The following is a 27,251-nucleotide window of genomic DNA, read 5'->3' on the forward strand; positions in this document are numbered from 1 at the left end:
TGCAGCAGGGGAGAAAAATTGCTTCTAGTAGAGAACCACTAGAATAGACTGTCTTTAGTATCAGTTCTCAAAAGGAAACAGGAGTGGTGGAGGGTATCAGGAGAGAGATAAGAAATAAAATTATAAAATGTATTGCAGCACTATTCACAATAGCAAAGACTGGAACCAACCAAATACCCATCAATGAGAGACTAGATAAAGAAAATGTGGCATATGTACATGATGGAATACTATGCAGCCATAAAAAAGAATGAGTTCATGTCCTTTGCAGGGCATGGATGAAGCTGGAAACCATCACTCTCAGCAAACTGACACAGGAATAGAAAACCAAACACCACATGTTCTCATTCATAAGTGGGAGTTGAACAATGAGAACACATGGACACAGGGAGGGGAACATCACACACCAGGGTCTATTGGGCGGTGGGGGCTGGGGGAGGGAGAGCCTTAGGAGAAATACCTAATGTAGATGATGGGTTGATGGGTGCAGCAAACCACCATGGCATGTGTTTACCTATGTAATAAACCCACACAGTCTGCACAGGTATCCCAGAACTTAAAGTATAATAAAAAATAAAATTATAAAAAAAAAAAAAGTGGAGGGGAGGTGCTGAAAAAGAAAAATGCAGCAAAGTAGGGAAGGTAGGAGTTGTAAATCAAAGTAGCAGTCAACATTTTAAGAAAGGACTGAGGCTTTGTCCATGCAGCAGATTCTCCTCTCATTTACTTGAACAAATAAATGTCCCTTCCTTTTTATCTTTCTCCACAATCCTCTTTTTTGCGCTTCTCTTTCAATTACATTCTTTCAGTTACTTATGAACACTTGTTGTTCAATGATTAGTACTGCTAACTCCTCAAATCTCCTGGTTACGCATATACTATTCACAGTTTAACACAATCTTATCCCACTGGGTTTGATCATTGCCAAGACCCACCCCTTTTCAGCAATTCTCAGAAGTACTCTATCCTAAGCTGTTTATTGAGGGTAGAAGTGAACCAAATGCCAAAATGCTCTGGCATGTAAAATAGCAAGGATACAATCTCATAGATTAAATAAGTCTCATATAAAATATTCTAGGATATTTGCAATTTATTGACTGAATAAAAATCTCCAGTACACCAAAGAGAAAGTGAGGCAGGAAACTTTCAAGACACAAAAAGCAAAAAATGTATGTTGCACTGTTACATATGGTATTCCCCGTTTTGTTAAAGAGTTGAAGACTAAACCACGGTTTCAAAATCAGTTGAAATAAATGCTTGCAGTTTCCTTCTCATTGCCAAGTTCTTAAACTGTGAGAGAAGAGCCAACTATGATTCTTTTTTTAATTAGCAAGTTTTAAAGAGTCATAGTTTAGAGGATTATAAACTCTGCTTGAATCGCTTTCAGGATTAACCAATGATTCAATTTAAAACATCTCTTAAAGGTAAAATAAACTATTTGTGGTATTTGGAAAGCAGCTGCATTTGAAGAAACATGTAACACTTAACAAAGTTACAATTATTAGCAGTTTCATAAAAGTCTTTCTTATTTAAAAAAGAATACATTGCTACAAATATAAAATTCATGGAAGCAGAGTGATCTTCACTTTAGAATTTCCTGATTTGCTTTTAAATTGATAAAAGTAATTTTTCTTCCAAGGAAATGAAAAAAGAAGTAAATTGTTTTAATTGAATAGAATCAAACACAATTACTATGTAAAAAAGTGGAAGAATCAAAGCAAGATTAAATTATCCTAGTTAAGTAAAAAAATAAACACCAGCTAAATTGAGTATGTATCTATTTACATTTCCATCAAAGTTCTATAACATAAAAGGGGTCTGGCTTCATCAAGGATATGCAATCCACTTAGGACCTATGATTCTAGAAGAAAAGAAAAATTCACTCTGTAAGGACAGCAAGTCAATATAGACATCTTACAGTCACCTTTCTTACATCACTAAGACTTAATGAAGAGCAAAAGTAACTACTCAACGAGATTCTTATCTGTTTCTGATACCATGCAATCACCAAAGCCAAAGTTCCAAAGAAAAAGAATGAACAAAAAAGGCCGGGCGCGGTGGCTCACGCCTGTAATCCCAGCACTTTGGGAGGCCGAGGTGGGCAGATCACTTGAGGGCAGGAGTTCCAGACCAGCCTGACCAACATGCTGGAATTCCGTCTCTATGAAAAATACAAAAATTAGCTGGGTGTGGTAGTGCACACCTGTAGCCCCAGCTACTTGGGAGGCTGAAGCACAAGAATTGCTTGAACCTGGGAGGTGGAAGTTGCAGTGAGCTGAGATCATGCCATCGCACTCTAGCCTAGGTGACAGAGCGAGACTCCATTTCAAAAAAAAAGGAATGGTCAAAAAAGCTCCGTGTTTATAAGTATGCAAACAGACAGATCCACAACAGGATAAAAATCTAACAAACTTGCTGCTTTGGGAAACTTACGTCTAATAGACTTTATCTCTTTTCAGAACATGCTCTTGTCAGGAGTAGTGTTTGTCACACAGTAGATGCTCAACAGAAGAAGCAACAAGAAAATAAATAAATGAATAAAGAGTCTGCTATAGGATGGTGTCAAAAGACGTGAAGTAAAGCTCCCTCTCAGTTCTAGTATTTCATGATCTAAATTGAAAACATTACCTATTTTCAATTAGAAACTACAGTTCAGTTGCTCTGGTTCAAAAGTGTTTCAGAATATTAACTCACCAAATTTAGACTATGGAACCACAGAAAATTATCAAAGATAAAACTCCAATATACAGATAGCTTGTTAAGCCCATCATTCGACAGTGAGACCACAAAACGATTACACTCAAACTCCGTGTAACCACTGGGCTGACACACTCCACCTTTCTGTAAGGCAAATGCAACGCATGCTTCAAGGTAGCTTTGAGCCCACCTGGGAAGCTTGCAGGTAGGTAGTCATTTTGGCAATTTAGGATTGTCTAATCATCCACTCAGGTGTTACTAAATCTTGGTTTTGGTTTGGCTTGGTTTTGACTCAGCCAGTCCACATACCAAATAGCAGCAAGCAACCCCACAAATTACTGTTTTCGAAAGAGCCCTGGGCTGGCAGTCCCCTCTCCTCAACACAAGGCCTTGCTTCCTGCTCCATTCCTGTGTCCATCTGGCTTCATCTTGTCTGAGCTTTCCCTTTTTAGCCCCACACTTATCCCCTGGGTCTGACAGTGCTACTTATACAATCTGCCTTTCAGAAACAGCCGATTCCAGCCACCCAGGGTAACTGCCCAGTTAGCTACAGTCCTGCTCCAGATCCCGCAGTCCACAGGGCCGGCCCAGAGCCACACCTGAATGAGGCTCTCACAGTGGGAAGCTGTACAGATACACACAGCATATCAATGTGAAAGGGAAAGGGCAGTTCTCCACATTACCATCTTCCATAGCAAATGTTCTGTGAGTGCTTGTGCTTGGAAACACCTTGTGGATGTGTCGATCAATGTAATCAAGGAGCTTCTTGAAGCAAAGCCAGCAACACCATGTTAACCCTGCAACATTCCATGATCCAGATGAAAGAGCAGCTGAGGCAGAAAGATGACGTAAAGATCCCGAGTGTTCTGGGGTGAAAAGCGTGCACTTACATGCACTAATGAGCACGTAATATTTAAGAACCTTAGCGCAGCAATCGGGGCCAAAAGGACTGAGAAAGTCCCTTAACAATCTTAGCCAAGTGTTTAAGCAAAAGAGTTGGTCTAATGTATATGCATGAGCTTCATCTTGAAATGTGGAGTGGCTAACAAATGTCTTATAATTTCTAAATTACTCCAGTTATTATTAATTGTAAGCATTAGTAGGCATCACTAGTAAGTGTTACTATACCGTTTTTAAAAAGAAAGTCTGGAAGGCTGACTACAACATTTCTTTGTTCCTCAATTCTGGGAAGTTCCTGCTGTAGTCTTTTAAAGCCAACTATGCAGAGCACGGCCAACGATCCACTCCAAAATCACAAGCTGGACTAAAGCCCCAGAAAAGTACCCTTGGAATCATTTCTCTTTTTTGAAAAGTACAGTGAAACTTCTCCAAGGTACTATGAGCTACAGAAAAGAATTTAAGCAGTTCCATCTTCATTACCATGTGAAGGTATTTGGATCATTAAGCAAGAAAAAGAAGTTACTGCTACTCTTATCTCCCTTATGGCATAAAGAGGCCAAGTGAAAGGCGAAAGGTCAGAAACAATATGAAGACTTCAAGTCAACGTAAAAAATATATCCAATGTCATCAACAGTTGTTAAGCATATTCTCCAAAAAGTCCTTGAGTCAGAAACCACCAGAAACATATGGGTGGCCTGGTCTCCAAGTCATGCCTCATCTCCTCCCTCCTCCCTGTCAACTGTACCAGCCATTCTTTTTTTTTTTTTTCTTTTCTTTTTGGAGACAGGGTCTTCCTCTGTTGTCCAGGCTGGAGTGCAATAGCACAGTCTTGGCTCACTGCAACCTCCGCCTCCCAGGTTCAAGCAATTCTCCTGCCTCAGCCTCCCAGATAACTGGGATTACAGGTGTGCACCACCATGTCCAGCTATTTTTGCATTTTTAGTAGAGATGGGGATTCACTATGTTGGCCAGGCTGGTCTTGAACTCCTGACCTCAAGTGATCCACCTGCCTCAGCCTCCCAAAGTGCTGGGATTACAGGTGTGAGCCACCATGCCTGGCCATCAAACCATTCTCGTGTCAAGAATATATATTCAAAATAGTAAATGCTAAAGGATGCAACAAATGAGCTGAAAGCTGCTGTCACAATACCACATTTACAAGGAAACTTTCGATTTATCATATTTAAGGTATCATTTTTAAACATTCCATGTTAAAGTCATCCAGGTAATATGATAACAGCTTATAGAGGGGTCAGGCTTCTAACTATACATAAAACTAGAAATCCAAACCCAAAAGGTGCTGGACACTCTTCAAAGTTAGCATAGGACTCAATATTCAGCACTCTGCATTAGTAAGTTTAAAGAAACTGAACACCAGCTTAGGCCAAGAGACTGATACAGAAAAAGAATTCATTGACAATAAAAGCAGAAACCATTCAGTGTTAATAGGTTTAATATCCTTTCTGATATTAATGCAGAACATGAGACAATGATATTCTGCTGACAAGGCAGAAAATTGAACTAAGTAGATTGACATTTACTTCAAGAGGCTAAGAGCTCAAATTTAGGATAGAGACAAAGGAATACATAACTGATGAAGAATCTTAATTTCTGAATGACTGCCAGGCTTAGAAGTAACTGAAACATTACAGCTTCCTTTAAAAATATTTTTTTCATAATCTAGAAGGATAATATAAAAGGCAACACAATAACCTGTTATTTGTTGGTTACTTTTTTTTTTTTTAATTTCTAAATTTTTTGTAGAGACAGGGTTTCACTATGTTGCCCAGACTAGTCTCCAACTCTTGGCCTCAAGTGATCCTCCTGCATCAGGCTACCAAAGTGCTGGGATTACAGGCATGAACCACTGTGCCTGGCTTATTAGTTTTGCTAGACTACCTAGTTTTAAGCTCTGGCTCTTTTTATGTGCAACTTTTAATATGCGTTCTTCTTTCTAAAATTAATTTTTAAACTATATTCTCCTTGCAAAATTAGTTGCCAATATTGTTAAAGGCCTATTTGACACCCTTTCAACTTCGTTGCCTTCGTCCACCTCTCTAGTGGTAATCTCTATTAAATATTTGGTGCTTACTCTTTCAAATATTTTTCTGTGCATATCTATGAACCTTGAAGGGGAAAAATGTAGTATAGTTGTATATGGACTTAAAAAATACAAAAGGTTTCATACTGGATGTATCTTTAGCCATTTTGTTTTGTTTTCCTGCAACAATATTTTGGAGATGGTCCAACATTAATACACGTAGAACTACTTCCGTTTTTCATACTATGCACAAAATGTCATAGTTTATCTAAACCATGTTTAGTTACTCTCCTTTGAACGATATTTAAGTTGTTCATATAATTATAAACAATGCTGCAAAAAGCATTCCCTATACATACCCCATTATGCATGTACATGAGTTTTTTTTCTTGAGGGTAGATTTTGAAAAGTGAAATGCACAATTTGAATATTAATGGACAGTACTAATTTACTTCCAAAGTATTTCCACCAATTTATGAACCCACCAGCAGAGTATCAAAATACTTGCTTACTCATGACCTCACCAACTCTTGAAATTATCAATCTAGTTCTATTTTGTCAGTCCGATGGATTGGTTTTTTATTTTTTGATTGTATTTCCTCAAATACTAATAGAATAAATACATTCTCATATGCTGACCCCTTCCTCTTTTATTGCTCACTGATTTCTATTGTTTACCTACTTTGCAGCTAGGCAGCTTGTCCTTTTTGTTTGTTTCAAAGGAAATTTATTCTATCGGGCTTTTGTCATGTATAGTGCAAAAATTTTTTTCTCAGCCTTTTAACTGAATATGTAATGTTTTATTGTAAGGGAATTTATTTTTTAATAGAAACAAATGTATCTTTTTTCCCTTATGACTTCCACTTTTCATGTCATCCTTAGTACTATAACCCACAACTATAAGATATTTTTTATATTTATTTCTAATGCTTTTATAGTCTGAATTATATCTGAACCTTCAAAACTACCATGAATTTATTTTTGTAAGGTACAGTTCTGTTCTTGTTTTTCAAATATAAACAGGCAAATTTTAACTTCTCTGAACCCCAGTTTCCCTACCTTTAAAATGAGGGTAATCATATCTACCTCATGAATGCTTTAAGATTTTTAAAAATTATGTTCTCAAATTGCCTAGCACAGTCCTTGACATATAATAAATGTTTACTACATTTGTTAGTTGTATCTGAAAATAGTTAACAAATATTTAATAGTTATATTGAGCACATATGAATAAATTAACAACATATTTAATACTTAAAATACTTAACAAAAACAGAACCAAGCAGTATAGATCATAAAAACTACCGGTCAGGTCAGGCGTGGTGGCTCACACCTGTAATTCCAGTACTTTGGGAGGCCCAGGCAGACGAATCACGAGGTCAAGAGATTGAGACCATCCTGGCCAACGTGGTGAAACCCTGTCTTTACTAAAAATACAAAAATCAGCCAGGCATGGTGGTGGGTGCCTATAGTCCCAGCTACTTGAGAGGCTGAGGCAGGAAAATCACTTGAACCCAAGAAACAGACGTTGCAGAGAGCCGAGATTGCACCACTGTACTCCAGCCTGGCAACAGAGAGAGACTCTGTCTCAAAAAAACACAAACCAAATGAACAAACAAACAAACAAAAAAGCTACCAGTCAGTCCACACTGGAAATTCTGTTCATATAACAATCAGTAGGTTAGGTCAGGTGTGGTGGCTTATGCCTATAATCCCAATACTTCAGGAAACTGAGGTGGGAGGATCACTTGAAGCCAGGAGTTCAAGAACAGCCTGCGCAACATAGTGAGACTCCATCTCTACCAAAAAAAAAAAAAAAAATTTAATTAGCTGGGTGTGGCGGCGCATGTCTGCAGTTACTCAGGAGGCCAAGGCAGGAGGATCACTTGAGCACAGAAGTTCAAAGTTGCAGTGAGCTATGATCATGCCATTATATTCCAGCCATGGCAACGGAGTGAGACCGCAACTCAAAAACAACAGCAACCCGCCCCCGACCCCAGGGGTTAGCCATGTGTGGAAACCACAGCTACAAGACATATTAATCATTCTCGGGAGTATGAAAGGTACAGAATGGTTTTAATATTTATTGAGCACTTACTATATGTCAGGAAGTGTTTTAAGCACTACATAGGTTTTCTCTAGTGACCCCTCAAGGTAACTCTATGAGTTAGGTACTTACGTCACCATTTTAAAATGAGAAAATTGAGGCACAAAAGGCTAAGTAACTTTTGCAAGGTTCCATAGTGAGTTGGCATTAGAACCAGAACATGAACCCAAGCAGTCAGTTTCAAAAGCAGTACTTCTGGTCACAGGCTAACTTGCCTTAGTAAAAACCCAAAAAGATCTTAAATCTCAAGAAGCAGGTATTATTCCTCCAAACAACAGAAGACTCCAGGCTCAGAGAAGAAAAGTAATTTGTTGAAGGTCAGGACATGGAGCACAATCGGTCTGACCTTAATGACCACAGTCATGCCACCCCTCCACAGCAGTTCGAGCAGGAGGCTCTCTGACTGTGGAGTAGTCAATGCCAAAATGCCTTGTCACATGAACAGCGAACATGTACTGGGTGCCTACTGCCAGCCAGACACTCTGCTGGAACAAAGCCAGACACTCTGCATAGGAACAAAGGCTATGGAAATAAAACACAATTGCTGCCTCCAGGTGTACACGATATATTATAAAATCACAGAAGAAAGAAACCTAAGTCAGTTGAGGACAAAATGGGGCAGGGCTGGTGACAGACTTCTTCTAAAAGGAAGTGATCTGGGGTTATTTAAGTAAGCAGAGCAGACAGAGAGAGGTGACACTGAGCACATAGAAAAGTAGGGGGCATAGAAGAACATACTCTATAAACTGCCACTGGGTTCCATATTACATAATAATTCTCAATTTCCACTGAATACAATTTTCACAGGAAAAGGTACCCTCTGGAATAGTGAAAACAGAACAAAACAGATCTACACAGAGAATTGTTTCACTCAGCTTAGATGAAAACTTCAACAACACAAAAGGTTATCTGTAACTTGTTCTCAGTTAACCCTGAAATATCAATAGTGGGACACAGTGGGTCCTCATAATTTACAACAGACACATGATAAAGACATGGTAATAACTCATTCTACCTGAAGTACAGCAGAAAAATTCAAGATATGGCAAAACCAAAGGAATTTCTATTACACTCACTTTTGTTAAGAATAGTATTCGATTTGTAATTATAGATTCACAGAACTGGACAAAATCGTAAAAACTGTCCAGTTCAATTCTCTCACTTGAAGATGGACTGAAACCAAGAGATACTATTATCTGTTCAAAGTGACAGGGTTTCTGTTCAAAGCGACATGGTGACAAGGCAGAACCTACCCATTTGTCTTCAAGGAAGCTACAATGAAGGAACCTTTTAAAATCCATTGTATTTGAAGATTAACAATAATCACATGTGACCTAGCATAGGGCTAAAATAACACAATGGTCCTTTAAAGGCAGAATTTTCCATATTGCCAAAGACTCTGTGTGTAGAAGCATACTTACTTAATCAGTCTTTCGATGGTCTGCATATGAATGTTACTATGGCTCTGGGAAAGAACAGCTTCGTGCTGAGCACACTTCAAACAAAGACCAGCAACTCGGTTAGAAGTAGTAGCAGCCAGAAGAAACTCTTTATGCTTTAGTTGCTCTTTAAGATCTTCACAAGTTTTCTGATATTCAGCTAAGTCTTTCCTAAAAAGAGGGGGAAAAAATTCTAGAAAATGGCCAGGTAAAATTACGTGACTTTAAAATGAATCATCATAATGTTAACTACTACTATCATTTATGGGCATTCACCTGATGCTTTAGTTTACATCCAATACCTTATTAATTTTTACCATGACCCTGAAACTTTTGGTGTGGTGATCATAATTGACACATTGAATATCATGAGACTTGAATATATTAAATAATTAGCTTAGGTTCTTGTAAGATTTTAATATTAGATTAGAGTCTGCCCAATACTGGCTCTCTTGTTCCAGGATCCAACCTCCATTAATACTATATTAACCACAACACAAAAATAAAACTCCAAATAAAAATCCCAAATAGTTTTCTTAAAAAAGAGGTGGGGTAATATAAGACAACATACTTGAGGTGACGAAAATAACCTATTTCAAGCATTAACCTCTTAAAATTTTTAGAGTACCTTAAAAGTTCACGTAAAAAAACATGGATTTTTATCCTTGAATAGTTTATTACTGCCCATTTTTCTTCAGGAGGAAAACATTAGATAGACAATTATCTAACAACAAACTTCTACAAAGATCTGTTTCAAAAGAAAGTAAGTTACAGAAGGAAGTTACATAGAACTTGCCAGTCATAAGATTTCAGGGGTAGGCCGGGCGCGGGGGCTCAAGCCTGTAATCCCAGCACTGTGGGAGGCCGAGACGGGCGGATCACGAGGTCAGGAGATCGAGACCATCCTGGCTAACACGGTGAAACCCCGTCTCTACTAAAAAATACAAAAAACTAGCCGGGCGCAGTGGCGGGCGCCTGTAGTCCCAGCTACTCCGGAGGCTGAGGCAGGAGAATGGCGTAAACCCGGGAGGCGGAGCTTGCAGTGAGCTGAGATCTGGTCACTGCACCCCAGCCTGCGACAGAGCAAAACTCCGTCTCAAAAAAAAAAAAAACAAAACAAACAAACAAACAAAAAGATTTCAGGGGTAGTAGCTATTAGCTGGAAACACAGGCTGCTAAAGAAAGGGCTGGGGAATGGTAGGGGTGGGGGGAGGTGTGAGTGTGGGTGTGGGTGCAGTTTTGTTTGTTTTTACTTTATCAGCTCACCTCTGGATGACGTTTTCTTCAAGGTGACTTTTTAAGGATTAAATGACTGGTATATGGGTTGTATTTTCCTACCTTATCCCAGTAAAGTTGTGCTAAAGTCAACTTGGCGACTGAGCTTCCTTGCCTAGATGGCTCTTTTGTACCATTGTTGTTTTTTTAATTATTCTTATTTAAAAAAAAAAACAAAAAACTTTCGAGCTGAAAAATGAGACTACTGAAGGCAAGAACTTTATCTCCATCTCTGTCTACTCCCTATTGTCATTGTCAGAGTCTCCATGCTCAGGGGCTATGGCCATCTTAACTGGCTCCCTGTCACCGGGAAGAAGTCAACAGCCTGGCTGTCAGACAATTGTTGAGATTTTGGGGGCTTTCAAGCAACCGAGGAGAGGCAGAAAAGACCCACAGGCAATCTAAGGGTTAAAAAAAAAAGCTAATCTAATGGCATTCCAAAGTTGAGGGGAAAAAAGGAGCCGCTTCTACCCTATCCCCAAAATAATAACACCAACATGGTAGGTTTTCTTCTTCAATACCATGTAGAGAATGTCTGACTTTCAAAGGCTTTATAAAAAGAACTTGGGAAGCACATTCCAAAGTCAAAGGGTCCCCATTACTAATTTTGGTCAGGTCCAAACTCAAAACACTCAAGTAGATTTGGTTACTGGCAATGGCAAAAGAGAAAGTTGAAAAGAAGACTGATTTTATTTAAGAAAATGCCCTTTAAAGAATCTTAAATTATAGTAAAAGAAAATGAAGAAACAGAAGGATTCAGAGAACAAAGTCTAGTTCATTGCAAGTTGGTATTTTAATGTAATTAAAGATGAAATTTCTGGATTCTGAATAAGACAAAATAAGTCACATTCCTCTAAGTACAATGATCTAGAAACACATCACTTTAAAAACTGAAGAATCAAGTCATAAAAAATATCAAAATAAAATAAAGTAGGACAAAAAGCAAGAAAGCAAAAATTAGAGTATTTTTTAAATGTTATGTTTCTTTGTAAAAACAAAAAGTCAAAATCTCTAGAGAAATCCTAAAACTAATCAGGGTAATCTATGAAAAACATAAGAACATTTAAAAAATAAACAAGCATGTTCAATGAAAGCTATGAGTTCTGGCTTTTTTTTTTTCTTCTTTTTTTAGATGGAGTCTCCCTCTGTTACCCAGGCGGAGTGCATGCGGTCTTTGGCTGATGCAACCTCACCTCCTGGGTTCATGTGATCCTGCCCTCAGCCTGCTGACGTAGCTGGGACTACACAGTGTGTGCCACCACACCCCCGCAGTAATTTTATATTTTTAGTAGAGACTGGGTTCACCATATCGCCAGGCTGGTCTCGAACCTTGACCTCAAATGATCCACCTGCCTTGGGCTTCCCAAAGTGGCTGGGATTAACATGGCCATGAGCCAATTGCAACTGGCCTGATTCGGCTCTTATATTACTCTATTATGTCTCTAGATAGGATAGGCCTGGAGATTTAAAATTTATTTCAAATTGGACTTATAAAATAAAATGATACAATAGTATTTGAAAGTTTATTGATTTAAAATAACTTCATTACCACTAAAATAATATTAACAACAAAAACATTAATTCTGCCTGCTTTTCTAACTCGTTATACTAAACCACTAATGGTATCTATAAATATATCTTTACTGGGATCTCTAATAAATAGATTCTATAACACTATGTGAAGATTCATCATTATACTCAATTCATCATGCTACAAATACTCCGAACTATTATATTATCACTGCAATTTAAAATTAATGAAGAACTATCTAACAGAGAGAAAAAATAATAAATTGAGAAGCTTTATTTTCATTATTATTTTACTTGAACATCATAATTTCTATAAGACCAGTTAGTGAGTTAGTGATTCTTTTTTTTTTTTGATACGGAGTCTCACTGTGTCACCAGGCTGGAATGGAATGCAGTGGCACGGTCTCAGCTCACTGCAACCTCCTGGTTCAAGCGATCCCGGGTTCAAGCGATTCTCCTGCCTCAGCCTCTCAGGTAGCTAGGACTACAGGTGTGTGCCACCACGCCCAGATAATTTTGCATTTTAGTAGAGACAAGGTTTCACCATGTTAGCCAGGATGGTCTCAATCTCTTGACCTCGTGATTCGTCTGCCTCGGCCTCCCAAAGTGCTGGGATTACAGGTGTGAGCCACCGCACCCAGCCATGATTCTTATTTTTATGAGAAAACACAAGTATTTTACAACTGATGAAGAAATAGGAATGTGATTTGAAAAATAACTCAATTTCAGGCCATTTTATCCTTTAATAATCTGAGGAAAGTTTTTAAATTGTATACAAAATGTCATCAAGTAAGTTTGATAATGACTAAAACTAGAAGTTCAGCAAACATTCAAATATACTTTAAGATCATTATGCTTTTGGTATGACTATAAATGAACGATTTCACTTTACCTCAAAAACTTCAGTTGGGATTCCTGAATTTCACACTTTTCCTCATAAGTAAGTTTTAGCTTCTCCTATAGAAAAGAAAAATAAAAGCCCATTTTTCTCCATGTCCTATGTTTTATAAGTAAACTTTAATTTTTTTTTTTGAGATGGAGTTTCACTCTGTTGCCCAGGCTGGAGGGCAGTGGCACCATCTCGGCTCACTGCAAGCTCCACCTCCTGGGTTCACGCCATTCTCCTGCCTCAGCCTCCCGAGTAGCTGGGACTACAGGCATCCGCCACCATGCCCGGCTAATTCTTTTGTATCTTTAGTAGAGACAGGGTTTCACCGTGTTAGCCAGGATGGCCTCGATCTCCTGACCTCATGATCCGCCAGCCTCGGCCTCCCAAAGTGCTGGGATTACAGGTATGAGCCACTGTGCCCACCCATAAACTTTAATTTTTAATATTAAGTTTAATTTTTTTTCTTTTACCCAAGGTGGGGGAAACACGTCTTCCTAGAAAATATTTTCCTAGTCCACCCCAAATTTTCTATTTTTATTGTGTGAATGCCTGCAAAGAACTGCTGAGTCATAAAATTGATTTTCTTTTGCTTTCAAAATTGCATATATCAGGTCTTATCCCTAAAAGTGTGATTCTGGGAAAAAAACAGTTGTAACCCACAAGGTCCATTAGGGCAAAGATCAGATCTTATTAGAATCCTTCATTGTAGCTGTTGAATATTTGACATACAATAAACATGTGCTAGATGAATGATGAAAAGTAAAGTTTTAAATCACATGATGATGGACTAACTCCTAAAAGCCTCTGTTGGTATCCGGTTATTCTTTCACTCAACAAATATTTATTGTGTATCTAAGATGACGGTGGCTTGAACTGCAAGGAACTTATAAAATATCCCAGAAAGGAATACAAAAATGAAGAATTTCAATTACAGTTGACCCTTAAATAACATGGAGATTAGGGGCACTGACCCCTGTACAGTTGGAAATCCATGTATAACTTCTTTTTTTTTTTTTTTTTTTTGAGACAGAGTCTCACTCTATCGCCAAGGCTGGAGTGCAGTGGCACAATCTCGGCTCACTTCAACCTCCACATGCTGGATTCAAGCTATTCTTGTGCCTCAACCACCCAAGTAGCTGGGATTACAGGCGTATGCCACCACGCCTGGCTAATTTTTGTAGTTTTAGTAGAGATGGGGTTTCACCATGTTGGCTAGGCTGGTCTCAAACTTCTGGGCTCAAGTGATCTGCCCGCCTCAGCTTCCCAAAGTGCTGGGGTTACAGGCACGAGACCCTGAGTCTGGCCCCATGTATAACTTTGACTCCCCCAAAACTTAATTACTAATAGCCTACTATTGACTAGAAGACTTACCAATAATATAAACAACACATATTTTGTATGCTATGTATATTATATACTGTATTATTACAAGAAAGTAATTTAGAGAAAAGATAATGTTATTAGAAAAATCAGAAGGCAAAGAAAGTGGTATTTTCTTCATTAAGTGGAAGTGGATCATCATAAAGGCCTTCACCCTACCATCTTCACAGAGTAGGCTGAGTTGGAGGAGGAAAAGGACGGGTTGATCTTGTCTTCTTGGAAATGGAGGAGTTGGGAGGGAAGGCAGGAGAGGCAGGTGAACTTGGTTAACTTTATGGAAACACATGGTAATTTCTGTCTCACTTTGTTATGCTCTTTCTTTTTCTCCAAAATTGTTTCTACACAATATCAACCCTTCTTCCATTTGCTTTAGTTCCAGTGCCTATATCATAGAAGGGTCCATGTCATAAAAGAAGTCAAAAGCAGTCTTGAATAATCAGAACCCTTCTGCCAGATTATCTCATGTCAATTTGCTTTCTGGCACTGCTTCTTCTATGTCTTCTTCCTCATTTTCTGGCACTGGTTCAGAAGCACTCATCTCCATCAAGTCATCTTCTGTTAATTCCTTTGTGTGGTGTCTATTAGCTCTCGAATTTCTCCAAGATCCCTATCTTGAAACCCTTCACTCCCAACCTTTTCCACCACACCCACAATCTCTTTCATGATTTCCTTGACTGACTGCTGTAAATCTTGTAAAGTCATGCACCACATTTGGACAAAGTTTTCTCCAGCAGGAATTCATTGTTATGGGTTTGATGACTTTCACGGCTTTTTCTATAACAATGATGGCATTTTCAATGCTGTAATCCTCTCACACTTTCATGATGTTCTTGCTACTGCGGTTCCCTTCCATTGCGTTGAAAATCCTTTCCACAGAGTATCCATGTGTAATGAGCCTTAAAGATCCTTATGACTGCCTGGATCTTGATGCTGAATTAGAGACACTGTGTTTGCAGGCAAGGAGACCACTTTGATGCCTTTAGTGTTGAACTCATGGGGTTCTGGGTGGCCAGAGCCATCGTGCAATATCAAAAAACTTCAAAAGGCAGTCTCTTACTGGCAAGGTACTTCCTAACTTCAGGGACAAAGTATCAATGTAGAAAAAGGTTTCTCATTGTCCAGGCCTTCTTGTGGCACAACCAAAAGACTAACAGTTGGTGTTTATCTTTTCCCTTCAAGTCTCGTGAGTTAGGAGCTCTGTAGATAAGGGCAGTCCTGATCATAAACCTGAGTACATTTTACAAAACAGTAGAGTTAGCTTATCCCTTCCTGCATCAAATCCTGGTGCTCATTTCTCTTCCTTACTAATAAAAGTCCTTTCTGGCATTTTTTTCCCCCAGAATAGAGCACTTACATCTGCATTAAAAACCTATTCAGGTAGATATCATTTCTCCTAAATAATTTTCTTCCTTTTTTTTTTTTTTTTTAAGACAGAGTCTCACTCTGTCACCCAAGCTTGAATGCATTGGTGCGATCTTGGCTCACTGCAACCTCCACCTCCTGGGTTCAAGTGATTCTCGTGCCTCAGCCCCCCGAGTAGCTGGGATTACAGGCACATGACACCATGCCCAGCTAATTTTTGTATTTTTAGTAGGGACAGGGTTTCTCCATGTTGGCCAGGCTGGTCTTGAACTCCTGACCTCAGGTGATCTGCCTACCTCAGCCTCCCAAAGTGCTGGAATTACAAGTGTGAGCCACCACACCCAGCCTCTCCTAAATAATTTTCGTAATGGCATCTTGGAACTTGTCTGCTGCCTCTTGGTCAACAGAAGCTGCTTCTCTTGTTATCTTGACATTTTTAAAGCCAAATCTCTTTCTAAAATTATCAAACCATCCTTTGCTGGTGTTAAATTCTCCAGCTTTACATCCTTTACTTTCCTTTTTTTTTTTTTAAGTTGTCATAAAATGACTTCTTTTTTCTTCTCAAATTATATTAGAGTCTACAGGTATGCTTTTCTTTAGAAATCCTGTACCTACATAAAACTTGCATTTTCCATGACAGATAAAAAGGCATTGGGCAAAAGTATAAAGTTTCTATGTGTGTTGGCATGGCTGCAGTGATGGCTTCACAAATTTTCTTTTCTTTTTGTACAATGGTCCTCATATTGGATTAGTTTATCTTGAAATGGGGCAACCACAGCTGCTGACTTCAATCTATGGAACATATCAAGCAATGTAACTTTTTCCTGTAATGTCATGACATTGCTTCTTGGGAGCGCTTCCAGCATCACTAGTGGCACTTTGCATGGGCCTCATGGTGTTATTCAGGGTTTACAGTATCGCACTAAACATGATGAAAACTACACGAGAACAGCCAAGAGATCACTTTTTACTGTAATATGCAATTTACTGAAGAGACAAACTGTTTACACAGAGATAACTAGTGTCACATGGTATTTTAAGCAGACACTTGAAACACCTGAACTCACCACAACAGCAATAGGAGATGGTTATGAAATTATTATAGTAGTACAGTATGTGCTACATTTAACTTTATGCTGTTACAATTTAATACTGCATCTTTATGTTTTTTTTTTGCATTCCTCCTGACTGAGAATGACTCCATGTACAGTCTGTAAGTGATAGTATTCATAGGTTTTGATAAATTTTAACTTTTTATAACAAATTTGTATATATTTTATGGTAGTAGATGATAAAATAGACTATTAGCTACATATATTTTATTCATTTATGACATACCTCTTTCTTAATTTTTTCATATTTCTAGGCTACATGGTTCATCTGCAAGTTTTTTCAAATTGTCATAAATCTCAAAAAAATTTCTGATATATTTCTTGAATAAAATACACATATAAGTGAACCCACACAATACAAACCCATATTATTCAAGGGTCAACTGTTCATAAATTGCTCTAGTGAAGTATATGGAAATTGAAAAATTTAGAGAGGCAGGAACTCCTAATTTAGCCAAAGAGAAGTAAAGAAGGCCTCACAGAGGAAATGTTAAGACTTGAAGGATAATTTCCAGTAGAGCAGAAGGCACAGAGGCTGAAGAAACCATGCTATATATTTGAACAGTAAGTAGATCAGTATCACTAGAATGTAAAATGCGAGGTGGAGGGGTGGTTGGAGATGGGTAAAGTAGGTAAAGGTGGACCACAAGAAGAATAAAAATACCAAGACTTTTATTTGGTACACATGTCTCCTGTACTTTCCCCCTAGAAGAAATACTGGAGGGCCACTGAAATCTTTTTATCAGAATTGAGTCTTAAATCATAATTGAAGTGTGAAGAAAGGGAAACCAGTAATTACAAATACATAGGTAAGAGATAAGCACATGAACAAAAGCAATCAAGCACTAGGAATTAAAAAGAAAGGATTTAGTACAGAGATATTTAAGAGAAAAACTGACAGAATTTTATGACAGAATAGATATAGGGCAGAAAATACACTAAAAACAATCCTGGGTTTCTGAAGTGAGCAATCAAGTAAATACTGGTACTAAAGATTTTTTTCAGACCAACAACAAAAAAGAAAGCAAAAGGGAATCATAAAAAATGATTAATTCATGGCCGGGCACAGTGGCTCACGCCTGTAATCCCAGCACTTTGGCAGGCCAAGATGGGTGGATCACGAGGTCAGGAGTTCAAGACCAGCCTGGCCAACATAGTGAAACCCCGTCTCTACTTAAAAAAACAAAAATTAGCTGGGTGTGGTGGCAAGCGCCTGTAGTCCCAGCTACTCAGGAGGCTAAGACAGGAGAATTGCTTGAACCTGGGAGGCAGAGGTTGCTATGAGCCAAGACCATGCCATTGCACCCCAGCCTGAGTGAGACTCCGTCTCAAATAATAATAATAATAATAATAATTCAAAGAAGACAGAAAAAGAGGTAAAGAGGAATAAATAAGAGATGGGTAAAGAAGCAGCCAAATAGCAAGATGGTGTATTTAAACTGAGTTGTATACATAATCACAATAAATGTCAGTGGTCTAGATACCCAAATTAAAAAGCAAATATGGCCAGGCATGGTGGCTCACACCTGTAGTCCCAGCACTGTGGGAGGCCAAGGCAGGTGGATCACCTGAGGTTAGGAGTTTGAGACCAGCCTGACCAATATGATGAAACCCTCTCTACTAAAAATACAAAAATTAGCCAAGCATGGTGGCATGTGCCTGTAATTCCAGCTAACTGGGAGGCTGAGACAGGAGAATCGCTTGAACCCGGGAGGCAGAGGCTGCAGTGAGCCAAGATTGTGCTGCTGCACTCCAGCCTGGGCAACAAAAGTGAAATTCTGCCTCAGAAAAAAAAAAAAAGCAAATATTGTCAGATTGGATAAAAAGTCAAAACCCAACTATATGCTTTCTATAAAAACCCACTTCAAATAAAACGATACAAATAGGTTAAAAGTGAAAGGAGGGAAAAGATATACCACGCTAACACTAATCAAAAGAAAGTGACATTCAATCAAAATATAAAACTCATGTGTTTTTCTCTATACTGGCAATGAGGGGTTAGAAAATAAAATTTGGAAAATATGTATCATTTATGATAGCATAAAAAATAAAAAGGAATAATTCTAATTAAAGATGTATGAAACCTTTACTCAGAGAAGACTATGAAAGGTTATTGACAAAAATTAAAGATGACTCAAATAAGTGGAGTGATAGCAGTTTACAAGGATTAGATAATATCATAAAACGTTAATTCTCAAATGACCTATAATTTATAATTTAAAGTCATCTCAATCAAAATCCCAAACTGACTTTTGGAACTTCACAATTCTGAACTGTATTTGGAAATGCTAAAGGCCAAAGGATAAAGAACAATGTTGGAAGACTTGGTCTGCCAGATATCAGGCTAACAATCAAGATAGTATAGTATTAGTACAATGAACTAAAACACAGTCCAGTAACAGACCCAAATATATATGGACAACTTATTTATGAGAAAGGTACTATCGTAAAGGCAAAGGACTACCTTTCCAAGAAATGGCACTTGGATGTATAAAGGAAAAGAACAAACTATGACTCCATATACAAAAATAAATTCCAGGTAGGTTGCAGATCTAAATGCAAAATGTGGAACCATAGGCCAGGAGCAGTAGCTCACAACTGTAATCCCAGCACTATGGGAGGCCGAGGAGGGTGGATCACTTGAGGTCAGGAGTTCAAGATCAGCCCGGCCAACATGGTGAAAGCCCGTCTCCACTAAAAATACAAAGTTAGCTGGGCATGGTGGCATGTGCCTGTAATCCCAGCTACATGAGACGCTGAGGCAGGAAAATCGTTTGAATATGGGAGGCGGAGGTTGCAGTGAGCTGAGATCGTGCCATTGCACTCCAGCCTGGGCAAAAAGAGCAAAACTTCATCTCAAAAAAAAAAAAAAAAAAAGGCAGGGGAGGGTACGGTGGCTCATGCCTGTAATCCCAGCACTTTGGGAGGCCGAGGCAGGTGGATTGCCTAAGGTCAGGAGTTCGAGACCAGTCTGGCCAACATGGTGAAACTCCATCTCTACTAAAAATACAAAAACATTAGCTGGGCTTGGTGGCATGTGCCTGTAATGACAGCTACTCGGGAGGCTGAGACAGAGGAATTGCCTGAACCAGGGAGGTGGAGGTTGCAGTGAGCCGAAATCACACCACTGCACTCCAGCCTGGGCAACAGAGTGAGACTCTGTCTTAAAAAAAAAAAAAGAAACTATAATTTCCAGATTATGTAGGAGAATATCTTCATGACTGTGGTTGGAAAAAAAAACTTTTTAAAAGGACATAGGAAACAACTACATAATCAAGGAAAACAAACTGAAGTTCTAGCCATCAAAGCAAGCAACATGCAAACTATCAAGAGAGTTACAAGCGAAGCCACAGAGTGGGAATATATATTTATAATACATATACTGACAAAGGGCTTGCATCCAGAATATATAAAGAACTCCCTAAATAAATATGTCAGATACATACCTCAATAAAAATAATAAGAAGGATATCTGAATAGGTGGCTCACAAAAGAGGCATCAAATGGACAATAAATATATGAAACGATACTCAATCACACTAGTAGTTAGGGGAAAGCAAATGAAAATCACAAGACAGCACTATAAGTTCACCAGAAAAATCGACAATACTATGTGGTCGGTAAGGACATGGAGCAAACGTATCACTCATATACTACTGGTAGAAATGTAAACTGATAAAACCCCCTTGGAAGGTTGTCATTACCTACTAAAGTTGAACACAGACATATCCTGAGACCAAAAATTCCACTCCAACATACATATGCAGCCTAAATTTGTGTAATACACACCAGTAGATGAAAGAATGTTCATAGCGACACTGCTCACAATAGCTGCAAACCGGAAACAACACAAACGTTCCCTGACAGTGGATGGATAAAGTCATATGTTCATATAGCAGACCCACCAAAGAAAATGAACAAACTTCAGCCAATGTGACAACATGGATGAATCTAACAAATATAATGGTGGACAGAAGACGCCAGATACAAAAGAATACATACTCTACAATTCCACTTATATAACATTGAAAAAAGAGAACGCAGAATGTTTAAGGATGCATACTTGGGTATTTTTCAGAAAATTCAGGATGGTGATTAGCTTTAAAGGCACGAAGGGGCAGTAACCAGCAGGAAGCATAAAGTGGTGATAATTACATAGGTGTTCATTTACAGATAAATCATTGAGCTGTCAATTTTTGTTTTGTGTACTTTACTAAATGTTATGTTAAACTGTATCATTAGAAAATATAAAGAAGGAGGGTATAGTCAACCAATGTCCACGTTATACAAAGCGGCTACAAGGTTTACAGCAATGAGAACTGATAGCTGGAAGAAGAGCAGTTGGGGTGGACTATGGGGGGGCGAAACTCAACTGAAGCATACTGAAACAAGAATGGGAGGGAAAGAAGTGGAGACATAAACATAGACAACTGCTTGGAAACATTTTGATATGAAAAGGAGAACAAAGATGAAAGGTGATAGTTGGAAGTGAATATAGGGTCAGGAGAATATATTTTGGGTTTGTTTGCTTTATGAGAGCTATTAAAGAACGTACTCTGCTAAGAATAAACCATTGGCCGGGCGTGGTGGCTCATACCTGCAATCCCAGCAGTTTGCAAGGCTGGGGACGGTGGATCACTTGAGGCCAGGAGTTAGAGACTAGATTGGGCAGCATGGCGAAACCTCATCTCTACCAAAAATACAAAAATTAGCCAGGTGTGGTAGCGCATGACTGTAGTCTCAGTTACTCTGGTGGCTGAGGCAGGAGAATTGCTTGAACCCAGGAGACTGAGGTTGCAGTGAGCTGAGATTGCACCACTGCACTCCAGCCTGGGTGACAGAGCTAGACCCCGTCTCAAAAAACTAAATTAAATAAAAAGAATAAACCATTGAGAGGGAAAAGATACAAGAGAAAGAAAAGTGCAAGGATGAAACCCTTGAAAAAAGTGAAAAACATCTGTGATGTAGAGCACACAAATGCAGAAATTGACCTTTGTCACAAACAGAGAAAATAGGTGAGTCTCCAACAATCGTAAACACAGTGCTGGGGGAGGCATAAAAGAGAAAGGAATTCTAATGCAGAAAAGGGAAGAGAGAAGACACGCTATTCGGGAAAGCAGAATGTGGGAGGGCATTTCAACTACACCCTGAAGACTGGAAACATTTCAATAGGTAGAGAGTAAGAAGGGAACATTTTGGGGAGGGAGGGCTGCATAAACCAAAGCCAGTTCTTCAAAGAGAAATGAAAGTGGATTATAAATTTATGAAGTAGCAACTGGAGAGTGGTCTGCATGCCTACAGATAAGATTTGTAACAGGAGAAGAGTGAGGCTGGGCGCAGTGGCTCACGCCTGTAATCCCAGCACTTTGGGAGGTCGAGGTGGGTGGATTACGAGGTCAGGAGTTCAAGACCAGCCTGACCAACATATTGAAACCCTGTCTCTTTCCTAAAAATACAAAAATTAGCCAGGCATGGTGGTGCACGCCTGTACTCCCAGCTACTTTGGAGGCTAAGGCACAAGAATTGCTTGAACCCGGGAGGCGGAGGTTGTGGTGAGCTGAGATGGCACCACTGCACTCCAGCCTGGGTGACAGAGCAAGACTCCGTCTCAAAAAGAAACAAAAAACAAAAGACAGGAGAAGAGTGTGAAACCAGTCTCGAACGTTAGTTTGACAGAAATTGTGGATGACTTGAGACATTGGTCTTTATCCTACAGGTATTAAATAGCTACTGTAAATTACTCAGAGAAGGAAAAAAAGATATAATTTACTTAGTCTTTCCAATTTTCTTTTTTGAAGAAGGGTACTATTTCCCAAGTAGAACGAAGCTTGGATTAGGGACTAAGACAGGGGAGGGCGACTGGACAGAAAGAACCTTTAGAAAACTAATAACATCTGTGGATGATAACGAGAACCTGAACTATGATTCACTGTATCTTCCCCTGGAACATTCCATTTACAGTGTTAATCTCACACTTTCATCATTGTTGATCAACTCTGACATGTCACATTTAATGCAAAGAAAACTTCAGGTTACCAAAAGAAGAATAAAGTTATGTTAAATACATCAAAGGATTGAAAAGTATTATTTGGTCTTAAAATAGAATTGTTTTTGACACTTTGGGAAATCAGGACATTCAAAAGCAGCTGTGTGTACAGGGGAATTTAGAAAGTCACAGTATGTCTAGGAAAGATACACACTCGGAAACAACGTGAGAAGAGCGTAAGCTTTCACCTATGGCTGATCCCTAGGCTCAGAGCAAGCCTGGTTAAATGGGAAACGAATGTCCCAGCACAGAGCCAATCTGAAAACACTGGGAGAGGTGGGCTGTTCTCTCTCTCTCTCTTCCCCTCGCCTCCACCTTTGGAGGGCAGTGGGGGGTATTTGTTTTCAGCTCCAGGAATTCAAGGAAATCTCTGTCAAACATTAGCTGAACATGAGCTAATAGAATGCAGACTTTAATAATCACACATGACATGGAATAGTCTTCACAAAATCGTTTGAAAAGTCTCAAAACAAAAGGACTACAACAGCCTTCAATAGTAAAATAAGACAGCAAATCCTAGGAAAGAAGGAGTTAAAGATTTCCAGAGTAATCACATGATAGTGAAATGCTCAATGTTCAACAACAAAATAACAAGGAATACAAGGAAACAAGAAAACATGCTCACTCAAAGGAATGGGATAAGCTGACAGAAACTACGCGTGAGAAACCACAGACATCAGACTTACTGGGAAAGACTTTTAAATGACTGTCTTAAATACACTCAAAAAGCCAAGAGACAAACATGGACAAACAACTAAAGAAAATCAGGAAAACACATTATAAAAAGAAACCAAACAAATTCTGGAGCTAAGAAGTATAATAACTGAAATAAAAAATTTACTAAAGGTGTTAAAGAGCAGATTTGAGTAGGCAGAAAAAAGAATCGGTGAACTTTAGGAAATGACAATTAAAATGATCAAGTCTGAGGAGCAGAAAGAAAAAAGAATGAATAACCATTTGACCCAATAAGTCTATTTCTGGGTATATACTTAAAATAATTGAAACAAGGTCTCAAACAGATACTCGTTCACAGCAGAAATATTCATAACAGTCAAAAGATAGAAACAATCCCAATGTCAGTCAATAGATGAATGGATAAAGTTTGGTAATATACATACAATGGAATATTATTCAGTCTTGAAAAGAAATTTTGACACATGCTACAACAAAAAGAACCTTGAAAATATTATGCTAAGGGAAATAAGCCAGACACAAAAAGACAAGTATTGTTTAATTCCACTTATGTCAGGTATCTGAAATAGGCAAATTTATAAAGACAGAAAGTTGAATAGAGGTTACCAGGGGTTGGCAAGTAAGGGAATGGAGATATTGTTTAATAGGCACAGAGTTTTTGTTTGAGATGATCAAAAACTTCTGAAAATGGATAATGTTATGATTAACATTATGAACGTAGTTATTGCAGACAAACTGTACACTTAAAATGGTTATAATGGTAAATATTGTTATATATATTTTACCAGAATAAAAAAAAAAGACAAAAGAGAAAAAGAAAAAAGATGTATAAGAGAAAAGCACCCAAATACTCACCAGTTCTAGCTGCTCACCAGCAGATGCAGCTTTGCCAGTATCTGCATTGTCATGGGAAAATGGTCTTTTGGCAGTTTCACCCACCCCAGAATCTTCACCTGTTGTAATCCAAGAATTCTGCATGTTTCCCTAAAACAAAATGTGCCAGTGATTGCAACTGAATTCAACTTTAAATAAACATGCATACTTACCAATAGAATACCAATTCTTACCTATGATGAAAAGAAAAAGCATACGCTTCTACACTACAGGATCTCCATGGTGATGAGTATCTTTCTGTATGCTAATAAGATGACTGGTGGCTGAAGTCCATGATTAGAAGACTAGAACTTGTCGCCCCACTCTCCCACCTCAAGGCGGGAAAGGACTGGAGATCGACTTAATCACCAACAGCCAATGATTTAACCAATTATGCCTATGTAATAAAACCTCCATAAAAATCCTATATGATGAAGTTCAGAGAATTTCTGCATTTGCGAATGCATCCACATGCCAAGAGGGTGGCGTACCCAAACTCCACAGACAGAAGCTCTTCTTCTTGGGACCAGCCTGGACCTTGCCCTGTGTGCCTCTTCAATTGGCTGTTCACTTACATCCTTTATATAATAATAAACCAGTAACAGCAAGCAGAGTGTTTCCCTGAATTTTGCGAGCCATTATAGCAAATTATCACAAATTATTGTAGGAACCCCCGATTTACAAACAAATCAGACAGAATTGTGGATAACCAAGAGACCTACTATTTGCAGTTGGTATCTAAAGTAGCAGGTAGTCATGTGGGACTGAGCCCTTTACCTGTGGGTCTGATACTAACTGTGTAGTGAGTGTCAGAATTGAATTGAATCACTGGACACCTAGTTGGTATCTACAGAGAAATGGAGAATGGCCAGATGTAGGAGACAACAGTCCCAAACATTTGGTGTCAGAAGCATTATGAGAAAAAGAAACAGTTTTTTCCCTTTAATGTCCTATATTATTATGATCTTATGCCTTTCCAGATAAATATTTATCTTTAGTAAAAAGAAACAGTGCATGTGCGGTGATAAACAGAGTTGACATGCAGCCTGCATGCCAGGGATTCAGAAAGGAAGAAGAGCAGGCACTCTGACAAACCACAGAAATGTGTACTATCCCAAGGAAGCAGCCGCTACTCAATTCCAGTCAATCACTGCCATGTGGGAGTGAAAATTCGTATTACCAGATATCTGGTCCTTCATATGAAACATTATTAAATACTGGCTCAAAATTTATCAAACAAACCAAACATGCCTGAGTTGAATTTAGTGTACTAGTTGCAACCTCTGTCACCCTCTCAACATTCAATGTAGTAAGCAGCCCAACGATCTGGGGAATTTATGTGCACAAGAAGGATTAAAATACTTACATTAATTTAATCCAACAAATAATTATTGAACACTTGCTAAGGGCCAAAGGATATGGAGGATATGGTAGTAGTCACGAGAGAGGACAGGTCCCCAAACACTGAACTATACTGCAGTGTCACATCATGCTAAAACGTGGTAAACTACATTCACCTAAAGTAGTACTCTGAATTCTATTTCATATTCTTCTGGAAGTTCAGTTTAGTGCAAACATTTGTGTAACACCTATGGTGTTCAGACACTGTGCTAAGAGCTTGGAGGACAAAAATGAGCAACATCAATCTAAGCTCCAAGGAGTTTATAGTCTAATAAGGGAGACACACAGCTAGGCAGGTCCTTTCGATGTAATAATGTGAGTGCTAGGCTAAAGGTGTGCACAGGGACCTCTGCCAAAACACAGGAGGGATACTAAGGGCACCCAGAAATCCGAGGAAGGTTTTCTAGAAAAAAATTGACACTGGTGTGATACCTTGAAGGATGAGTAAGGGTAAGCTAGATGGAAAGGGCATTCTAAGAAGAGAGAACCTCATGACAAATGTCACGGGGTATAGAATAGCATGGTGCCTGCAGGGGGGTCTTAGACAATTCAACATTACTAGAGGTCAAAATATAAGGTGATGAATGTCAGAAGACGAAGAATCAAGTAAGGGACTTGAGAGTATACCACACCATGGAATGAGTCTGCACTAGATCCTCCAGGTAGGGCCAAATCCCCTAAGATATTATTGCATTTAAAGTTGTTTTTGAGATCAATGAAGGAGGGTGGTACTAATGTTCTACGGAGAAATTGGAGGAAGCATGGAGACCACAGATTGCTGACTTACGATATAAAATATTATCATTCTTGGGAAAGAAGTGCTAGTCTAATGGATATTTTGTTCTTTCACAGATAGCTTTAAAAAACTTGAATGCTACTTAACTAAGATTTTTTTTTTTTAATCTAAGTACGTTAAATCCCTGAAGATCATTCAGGACCTTTGATTTCTTAACTGGGCGGGGTGGGGGGTGGTGGTAAGAGAGGGGATGAAAACAAACATGAAAAAAAATTGGCCCAGAAATTTTCTCCTTAAAAAAAAATTCTAGATCTTTAAAGGAGGACACATGACAAAATGTCAAATAAATAACATGTTTTTGTATTATTGTGATTTTGTGAACTCTAGAGAAAAGCTTTCCATGAGGAAATATTTTCTGAGAAGGAAAAGTGATGAAAAATCAGGACAGCAATGAAATATACTTTGATTGGCTTGCTTCTTTAACTTCCAGGTCAAAAACTAGACCAAAAGTTGAAAGTCTTGCAGGCTACCATCCAGGTCCAGGGCTACAAGCAGGAGACAATAAAAAGGAGGTTCTTCTCTTTTCTGCCAGGGAAAACTTCTATCCTCTGCAAACAAAGATGGTTTGGTTCACTGTCGACGAGCTCTTCCTAATTTACACAGAAAACCCGTATAATTTAAGGCTCTACTGGGTGTATTTAGAGATTTAGACAGTCCTGGGTTTGAGTCCCTGCTTTGCCATTATCTAGCTCTGTGACATTAGGCCAATT

General features: G+C 38.7%; 1 protein-coding gene across 1 annotated transcript in view; it reads right to left on the minus strand.

Moving 5' to 3' along the window:
* The window catches only part of SDCCAG8 (SHH signaling and ciliogenesis regulator SDCCAG8), a 253,839-nt gene that overhangs the window by 196,201 nt on the left and 30,387 nt on the right, over positions 1 to 27,251 (minus strand). Inside the window, 7 exon segments of the mRNA XM_017847791.1 lie at positions 4,899 to 4,941; positions 5,624 to 5,631; positions 6,262 to 6,335; positions 6,503 to 6,522; positions 9,167 to 9,355; positions 12,882 to 12,946; positions 24,327 to 24,455. Of these exon segments, the coding sequence (XP_017703280.1) occupies positions 4,899 to 4,941; positions 5,624 to 5,631; positions 6,262 to 6,335; positions 6,503 to 6,522; positions 9,167 to 9,355; positions 12,882 to 12,946; positions 24,327 to 24,455 (528 nt within the window).

The sequence above is a fragment of the Rhinopithecus bieti genome, unplaced genomic scaffold (genome assembly GCF_001698545.2).
Source record: "Rhinopithecus bieti isolate Rb0 unplaced genomic scaffold, ASM169854v2 scaffold_28016, whole genome shotgun sequence".
NCBI classification, from domain to species: Eukaryota; Metazoa; Chordata; class Mammalia; order Primates; family Cercopithecidae; genus Rhinopithecus; species Rhinopithecus bieti.